Source organism: Anarrhichthys ocellatus, unplaced genomic scaffold (genome assembly GCF_004355925.1).
Source record: "Anarrhichthys ocellatus isolate YVR2014 unplaced genomic scaffold, GSC_Weel_1.0 scaffold29, whole genome shotgun sequence".
Classification (NCBI taxonomy): Eukaryota; Metazoa; Chordata; class Actinopteri; order Perciformes; family Anarhichadidae; genus Anarrhichthys; species Anarrhichthys ocellatus.
In genome coordinates this window covers 1,322,654-1,332,068 of record NW_022280059.1, presented here as the reverse complement: position 1 = coordinate 1,332,068, position 9,415 = coordinate 1,322,654, and the positions used below count along the sequence as shown (strand labels likewise).

General features: G+C 41.3%; 1 protein-coding gene across 4 annotated transcripts in view; it reads left to right on the top strand.

Moving 5' to 3' along the window:
- eml2 (EMAP like 2) overlaps positions 1 to 5,422 on the top strand; it is a 29,300-nt gene extending 23,878 nt beyond the window's left edge. For all 4 annotated transcript variants that reach the window (XM_031863507.1, XM_031863506.1, XM_031863508.1 and 1 more), the window contains 6 exons: positions 51 to 139; positions 234 to 331; positions 994 to 1,081; positions 2,230 to 2,325; positions 2,658 to 2,788; positions 3,738 to 5,422. In XM_031863507.1, coding sequence (XP_031719367.1) covers positions 51 to 139; positions 234 to 331; positions 994 to 1,081; positions 2,230 to 2,325; positions 2,658 to 2,788; positions 3,738 to 3,860 — 625 coding nt within the window. In that variant the 3' untranslated portion in view covers positions 3,861 to 5,422. The remainder of the gene's footprint in view (positions 1 to 50; positions 140 to 233; positions 332 to 993; positions 1,082 to 2,229; positions 2,326 to 2,657; positions 2,789 to 3,737) is intronic.
- The last annotated feature ends 3,993 nt before the right edge of the window (positions 5,423 to 9,415 follow it).

Below are 9,415 nucleotides of genomic sequence, written 5' to 3'. Positions count from 1 at the left end.
TGTGTGTGTGTGTGTGTGTGTGTGTGTGTGTGTGTGTGTGTGTGTTGCAGATGGTTGGTGCTGGACACTGACACCCAGGATCTCGTTTCTATGCACACAGACGGCAATGAGATCATTTCCAACATCAAGTACTCTCCAGGTAAAACCTCATCAGGCATTGGACACGGCTGGTGTAACACGTCGTGTTTCAGCGCGGTACTAACCCGTTAACTCTGGGCTGCTTGTGCCTCCAGACGGTAACTTCCTGGCTGTCGCTTCTCACGACAACTTTGTTTACATCTACGCTGTGACGGAGAACGGCCGAAAGTACAGCCGCGCAGGGAAATGCACTGTGAGTACACAGTACATTCCCTCTCACTTCATATCTCAGTAGTCTGAAAGCTTTAAAGATATATTTGTTGTTTACTTAAAGCAATAGCAGCAGTTTTTGGTGACTATTATTTAGGTGGAGTTGAACGATAAATAAGTGTTAGTTTTGTTCAACTTTTCTTTAACTACTGAAATAAAAGTTTCCCTCCACAGTTAGATGAATAGAAGCTCTCCTTCCATTCTGTTTTAAAGGAATACTTCACCCCTCAAAATGACCATTTGTATCAATTACTCACTCTGTGTTACTTTGAATTCTTTGAAACTTTGTTTTTCTCACATGAAGAATAAAAAAAAGATAAATGACACCTTGATTATCCTGCACAAGATGTGTGAGAATTTGTAATTGGATGCTTTAATGTAGTTTTGCTGATGTTAAACGCAGCCCCCATTTTCTTCAATTCATCAAGACTTGTCCTTCATTTGTTTTTATTCTTCGTGCGGGAAAAACAAAGTTTTCTCCAAGAATTGAAGTATAGCACGGGGGGAGTAATTGATACACAAATAGGTCATTTTGGAGGGTGAGGGATTACTTTATTCTCCAAAATGGAGTGTTTAGAATGAAAGCTTCATGCTCGGTGTGATCTCCATTCAAGCCACATAAACTTCTCTCCCTTTTTTCCTCAGGGCCACTCGAGCTTCGTCACCCATCTGGACTGGTCGGCAGACAGCCAGCACCTCGTCACCAACTCAGGAGACTACGAGATCCTCTTCTGTAGGTCCTCCCTCGCACACACTCGGCTTTCTCTTTCACTGTATTGCCGATATAAGAATTTCAGATCAAATATGTAAACTTGTGTTGCAAAGATAGACAAAATGTTGAGGTGACATTTTGAAAACACACGTGTTCTATCTAGCAACCCCGGAAGGCATCGTAAGATATGGATTTAGAGCATGGTTTGGCAGCCTTACAGAGCACCTGAAAAAACAGGCTGGCCAGTATTCACAAAACAGCTGTGAAGGTAAAAGGGAAGAGATATTGTGAGCCCAAACGGAGCATGGAGGAGGAGGCAGCCATGAAACAAGTAACAAAAATCATTGCAGACCCTCAACACCCTCTCTTCTTTATGAATATGAACCTCTGACATCCGGAAGAAAACGTTGTGTGCCAAAGTTCAAGAACAACTGCTTGAAGCTATCATTTAGCTCCACTTTTTTTTTTGGGCAAAAACGTGCATTGTATGCTTGCATGTTAGTCCCCATAGTGGCCGTTTCACAGAATGAATAAAATGTGTTGTTTTGACCTTTGTGATAATCACAGCATCATGAAACTTTGAAACCACAAACTTAGACCTAGCACATTCAGATGGGGTATGGCTTTCCTTTGGTTTATTGACAATAAGTGGGTTTCTGAGCAGTTTCCAGAACAGAAGCGTTCACCATCCGACTGCTGGAAAATACAAATTTTGCAGAAATCTTCAAATGTTAAAAGTTTAAAATAACAAATCACAGCCTGGATTGTTCTGTGGTGTCCCTCGAGGTCTTGGTGTTCTGGTGTGGTATGTTGGATGGATTTTTGAACATTCTTATTAATTCTCAAGTGGTAATCTTATTCTTTTTTTGTTTTTGTTTTGTATCAATTCAAAAATTGCTGCAACAACTGGGAATGGCCATCACTATATTTGTGATTTATGACTAGAACAACTTGACACACATTGTTGAGCTGCATCTCATTAATCTTCAGGTTCCCATCTTTTAGATGATGTACACTACTTGCATGTGGCATAAACGGTTGGCCCGCTACCTTCCCTAAAGATCTCCCCTGCCCACGTTTAAAAAAAAGACAAACGTGTCTCTGTGGGTCTCTTGGAGGTAAAGCCACAGACTGTAGCTGTCAGTCAGTAATGCCCTTTTTTTCTATAGGGGAGGCATCCAGTGGTAAACATGTGACCAGCATGGACACAGTGCGCAACCAGGAGTGGGCCACTTCCACCTGCACTCTGAGCTTCAACACCTTCGGTAAGTCGTTATTCTTTTATCCGCCCTTGTGTCATGTAAAGTCTGTGAACCCACCTGAGACCAACACGCTGAGCTTTCCCTTTGTGTCAACAGCTGTATTATCAATTGACCTCTCTTATACTGTATACTGTGCATTTTAGGGTTAGTTGGCTGATGCTCAGAGCAACTGGCAGTTAGAGCAAAAAAGTATAAAGCTGCACCAAGCAGATGTGCACATTGGAAGCTCTGAATGACAACGTAAAAGTCTTTGTACTGTTTAACAGAAACGGTTCTGTTGTCGGGGACATGTCCCTGCCTTGAATCTTGTCTCTATCACCCTTTCACTAACTCAGGAGTCTGGCCGGAGGGAGCAGACGGCACTGACATCAACGCCGTGTGCAGGTCACATGACGGATCCCTGCTGGCCTCCGCCGATGACTTTGGCAAAGTGCACTTGTTCTCCTTCCCCTGCTCTCAATCAAGGGTCAGTCGTGTTCACTCAGTGTTTGCAGTCCACACGTTGCTTTTTTTCTTTCGTACATTTACGAGCTGAAAGCTTTCTGACAGTTCATCCCTCGAATGCTTTTGAAATTAACTCTGCTCTGCTTTTGTTTTTTACACTTCCGGAGCCGAGCAGCCGCACCGTTCCTCTCCACCCGCATAGTGATTAAGTGTGAATGAACACAGTGACAGCTCAGCAGAAATGACTAAAAACTCAGCCACAAGGCTTTAGTGTGCGATCACCACCAGACTTATAATACGCACCGTTTTCTGCCAGGTGTTTATTTTGTGCTCTCAAACACCTTCTTCTTCTTCTTCTTCTTCTCCTTTTTTCTTTTTTCTTTTACAAGTTCAGCTGTAAACTTAATGGTCCGTTTCAGACAAGCTGGCTGCCGTTAGCGCAGAAGCTCAGACGCTGTAAATATTTGTTGGAACTCTCTCCTGGCAGTGAACTTATTTTACACACATTTTGTGACTAAAACTAAAGCTCCATGAAAACTGATTTCCAGTGATTTTTACAGTTTTTCTTTTTTTTTTTTATTCTGTCAGACGAATCTTACATTATCACTGTTGCACAGCCAAGATTCGAACAAAACTGTTAATTAAATTATTCTGAGGAAGAACTGTCACTACACGCTAACCTCTCATTTTGAAAGATTTGGTTGTAGACATACAAGTTGTTTTTAACTATTTATTTATTTATTGGTTTATTTGAATGGGACAGTGCACATTAATAAAAACATTTCTGCAAATGTGCCAGAGTTAGCCAAAAGGCTATTTTTCATCTGTAGTCCCAAAATGGTCATATTTGATGACCGACATGATATTTACAGTGAAGTTAAGAGTTTACGTACAGCTACTCAATGTTACCAGGTAGCATCTGACTAATTCCTCCCTTCACTGTTTCCCCGTCCTCCCTCTGACACGTCCAGGCTCCGAGCCACGAGTGCTGCGGCCACAGCAGTCACGTGACCAACGTTGCCTTCCTGCACGACGACAGTCACCTGATCTCCACTGGCGGGAAAGATGCCAGCATCCTGCAGTGGGGGGTCTAGGTGATTGCTATCTGCCAACATCTCCAATCCCCCCTCCCCAACAGGTGGGGGGGGGGGGGACCAGCACCCTGCCACCCTCTTCACTGTTCTATCCTCCTGCACCACCAGGGGGCAGTATGTCCACTGTGCCTGCTGGAAATAATAATGAAAAATGAAATAAACACACACAACTTGACCCACAGATGTCACACCGGATGAGATGTATAATTGTAAAAGATGGAATGTTATTGAGTGTCCTGCTGTTTTGTAATAGAATGTAGAGAAAATGACTTGTTGCCATGCAGGAAGTGAATCCTATCTGTTGTCCCCCCCAAAAAAATATCAACTACTGCAACACCAACCCAGCTGTAAGGTGCTGGTGGTGACCACACAGTGAACCTGTCATCTAGCGTTGGTACTAACTGTGCCTAAACTGTATTCATCTTAATCCCCTGTAACAGGAAATCCACCCATTTTAAAGGAACAAGTGTGTGATTACATGTACACTTTACAGTTTAGTTGAATGCATGCTCCATTGTCAGGGTTGTATTTATATTTTAGGGGTTTAATATTAGGGTATTACTCCTAGTGTACTGAGCATTCACAAAATATGAAAATCAGTTTGCAGACTCCTTAAACTTGCTTCAGGTGGATGTAGGACAAACTTCAAACCAGTCGGACTGCAAATAAATCAATTTGATGTTCACTTTCAAAATATTTTTGGATAGATTTTCAAACACCAAAATGCATGGAAGTCAAAGGAAATACACTTCTATATCTATAAAATAACAGCTCGGTTTGCAGAATGGTGATGTAAAGTGTACATGATTTGAAATAACGGGGTCAAAACGTGTGAAATCACTTCGCCCCTTTGATGAATTCACGTAATTTCTGCACCGTTTGTGGGTGAGTGCGATGGATCCTTGTGAGCGTGTACCACTCTCTCCTGAAGCCAAATCTCAGATAAAACCCTCGGATGCAACGAACGTTCAACAGACTGTAGCCTCAATGGGTGTGATATTCTAAAGACATCAGCTTCTATAGCTTTAAGAAAGAGCGACACATGCTGCGAAGAACTAATTAGCATGTCCTGCGGTTAAGGAAGATTGTATTAGGGTTCTTAAAATGGGTGGTATTCCCCTTTAAAACTCTTACTATAACCCCATTGCCTTGTCGTCTTATATATTTCCATCCCCTGATTTCTAAACCCTTAAGGTGAAGACTGTAAGTATTACAGATTGTAAAAGGTACAAAGTGCCCCCCCACCCCAGGGCTGCTGTGTTTCTGATTGTACTACATCACTGTCACTAGATGGCGCTACAATGCAAGATAATGAGCATGACCGAGGCTGTCCTCCTCCTGTAGGTGCTGTTAAAGTCGCAAAAGGTCTATAGAGTAAATTTATATATTATGCAGTGTATCCGAGTGGCTGAGTTATTTTAATATTTAACTAACAATGACGGATGTTATTCTTTTGGCACTTTTAGCGATGGACAGAAGGGTAACGTAGGCTGCTGTGCTGTGAGCTTGAGCTGTGCTTTGCTGCCTTCTGTTTTGTTAATAAAGTTTTTAACCAAGCACTACTGAGTGGAGGCCCTCTGTCTTCCTTTAAGTAAGACATATGGGGTAATAACCCCGATTCACCCTTTGTCTTATTGTATCCAACAAATCCGCTCAATTCATAAATCGGGTGAAGAAACTATTCATAAATATGGACGGTTATTGATGAGCGGAGGGGCAGGATGTTGTGGTGGCAGTCTTTTTAAATAGTTTAAATACCCAGGTCACTCGGGGTAAACAACTCTGTTTGGCTCAGTGACCTTTAAGTGGCTTTATCGTATCACGTAAACAGGCTGTGTTGAGCTCAGCACTCCTGCAATCTTTGTTTGGTAACTTCAGCACACTTCAATAAATAAAATGTTTCTTTATCTTGACACTGCAAATAAGGATTCTGTAATGTGACAACAGAGAAGTCACGTGAATGCAAACCATGGGGGATAATTGAAAACAAAACAAAAGTCAGTTACAACATGTAATCTGAAGAGTGACGAGTGGGGAGGCCTTGTGTCTGTCAACTCCTCCTCGGAAGAGAATGAGACGTTAGAAATTTTGGAGCTCTTCACAATAAACCAAAACATGAACTTTAAGTGTGGTCAGAAGATTTACAGTATAGGAAGATAAAGAAAGAGAAAGAAATTGTAGCCTAACAGTGTTTACATATGAACTATACAAAATGCCAGATAAAAAGCACCCATTGAGGCGACTGTAGCTCCATATTGGTGTGTACAGACTGATCGCAGTAGCACACTAAGCCAGTGGAAAGACACACACTGCTCTTGGCAGTTTAAAGTCTTGTCTGAACATTTTTCAAGTTGAGCAAGAAGTTTGTGCAGAACATCTGTCTTGAAAAATAAAAAAAATTGTAAAATGAAAGTGTCACTGGATGAAAACATTTTGAAGAAAAAAGGTATTGTAATAAAATAAAAACTCCAATAAACCTTCAATAGACATTTAATACTTAATTATTATAGATTATTTAATATTTAATATTATTGATGTTTTCATTCGTATGTTTTGCGTAGTGTCTTATATAATGGTACTCCGTGTCTACTACTAGATAGTACATAGACTTCCATGGGTACAGCTTGTCCATTTCCTTCCGTGTTTTCAGCCAGAATAACCGAACTTCCTACTGTATGGCAAAACAAATAAACATGAATTTGTCACTGTAGCTTTCATGAGGTTTACAGGACGTACTGACAACAGAAATATTACAAAAGGACAAAAGGACTTCCCGTACAGCGCAAAGGAAGAGCCCGAGACATAGGATACCCTAAACTTTAACACAATAAACATCGACCTTTAGGAAGAGGGTGACACAGAGGACAAGAGGCAGCACATAGGGCTTGAGCACACTAATCCTTTGATGAAAGTTAACCATGTTACTGGTGTTTTGGCATTTAGAAGGTAATTGAAGTTTATCTCTCCTAGAGGGCAGGATCATGCTCAGCGCATACACCAGTGAAATGGAGAGGATGCTTCAACACTCCTTGGATTGGACTCAATCCAAAGTAGCGCTGCACCCAAGATACCCAGTTCAGAAAAGGTGGGCAGTAGAATTCTGAGGCTCAGTGGTAAAGGCTTATGACAACAGAGGAGGTTTGCACTTTATTTACAGAATTATTCTACTGTAAATTAATGTCCTCCTTGTCATTGAGTGCCACTCTCCTCTGCTTTCATTAAGGAACATGATATTCTTTCTGAGCGTTTATCTTCAGTGTCGAAAGCTCCCAACAGGTCCAGCAAGATGAGAACAGATGACTACACAATCAATTTTAAACTTCCACTACATTTTGCAAACAAATATGAGAAAGCTCAGCCAGGGTAGCAGTTTCAGGTAGGGCTGGGGTTTTAACATATAACTTTGAAGTAAAGCAGGGATGAAGTCAGCTTTATTTATTGAAAACTGGCAATTCCACAAACCAACGAAGAAGGAGGTACATGCCAGTGAGGACTGACGAACTTTAAAAGGTTATTTGTTGCCTTTTTGCATCGTTTCTCACATTTTCATTGAATAACAGGAATATCCTAGAAGCACAGAGTGCAGAGTGCAGAAGTGCAGAGACAAAGAGAGGCTTAGACAAATGGAATGCCGCCAGCTTCAGAGAACAGTCTTGTGAGGAAGTCTATAGTCAGGAGGTCTGTCGGTGGCTTCATTAGAACAACTTTATTGTAAGACAACGCATTTCGGCTTGTGGCCTTCATCTGGGTCATCCACAAGCCGAAATGCCTTGGTCTTACAATAAAGTATTGCTGAAGTTTTGACCTCTTCAACATGCAGGTCTGAACAAAAGAAAGTCTAAATGTGAGGGATGACAGTTTAGTGTTTCTCTTTGTAAAAGAAAAATGTGTAAAAACGGAGACAACAAACTATCAAAGCATAGACAGCTCTCCAACAGCTAGTAGCAAGCACTGTAGTCTGTTAGAATGGCACTGAAATGGCACCGTTTCTGGATCAACTGCTTACTCGAGGTTTTTCTGTGCTTCAATGAAATTAGCATGCATTTTCCCCCAGAGGGCAGGGTTAGTTTATCAGTGCAGAAGCAGGCTGAGCTTCCATGTTTTGCTTCAGGTTACTTAGGTTTGGTTTGTGACCCAAAAAGGGCCTTACAGTTGCACCTCATCTCGACAACAACCTTTGTTATTTTATTGTAGTGCAACCAGTTAGCTCTGCACCAGCAGCACATTCCACCGTCCCATCAGCTTTCATACAAATCAGCATCTGTTCATTGCAAACAACTGTTTATCCACATTCCCTAAATAGTGGACATATACGCATCATTGAGAGCCATCTCTGAGCTTGCATCCACTCATGACGCTCTCTCAGACAATCAGATACAGCACTGAGTATATATTGTCAGTGGGTAGTTTTCTTTTAGTACATACACAGACAAGAGCTTATCAGAAGTCATGGTCTGGAAAGCCTCTGCTTATTCGTCACCTGGTGATGAGTAATACCATAAAATTCAGGTTGTGATGATAAAATATAGCAGGTTATTTTTCATTGGAAAGACCTTTGTATACATCTATGTGGGGAAGTAAAATGTCAATGTATGAATGTCAATGTTTAACATCTCTGCTTAATAAATGCCGTTAACGTTTCAGTGTTATCAAAATACATCGATTTTTTTCAGTCAGTTAACTTAATGAGTTAATTAGGAAATTGTCCCAACACTAGTTTTTCCCCTCAGCAGCCATTGAAGGCTACAGACTGGGGCCACGTGATGACTACTCTTAACTATGACAGTACCAAACTGCAGATGATGATAATGTTGTGGTGTGGTTGCAATTTAGAAGTAGAGGAAAGAACAGTCTGTATTTGTGCCAAACAGAAGAAGGGGACTCAAGCAGTGCAGTGTATTTAATGTAAATCAGTCTCGACGTGGGCTGTGATTTATGGATTTTCATTGAAAAGGAGCAGTCTGCTCTGGTTGCCTTTTTCTTCACTGGGACGACAGGGAGATGGAGGAGGCTACTTATTAGAGAAGATTAATGCACTCTAACACACTCTAAGTTCCTCTGTGCTGGGACCAACGGAGTAACAATATATTAGGCATAAATCATCTCAGGGGAGAGGAGTGGACAGAAACCGAGATGACTTTCAAAAGTATTGATCCAAACAAATGTAACAAATGTCAGTCCTGCCCCTTTAAAATGATCAATTGTCACAACAAAAAAGGGCTTCTTGTAATTCATATTGCGTTGGTGAAGCTTTGTCCAATTTGTCTGAAGGAAATAAATGTAGAGACAACAAGAGCAGTTAAAACACGGAAAACAGATTAGAAGCTTTACAGATTTATGGTTTTTTTTCTGATGGGAGACGAGTCGTGAGAACAGAAAACAGTCTGAGTTGTTCTCAGAGACACTTAATCAAATAACACAGGATGGAATATGTTGACAGACTGGGGTCTCAACCACAGAATGTACAACCCTGAGGCTGCAACACATGCACACACAAACATACATACCCACACACACACACACACACACACACACACACACACACACACACACAC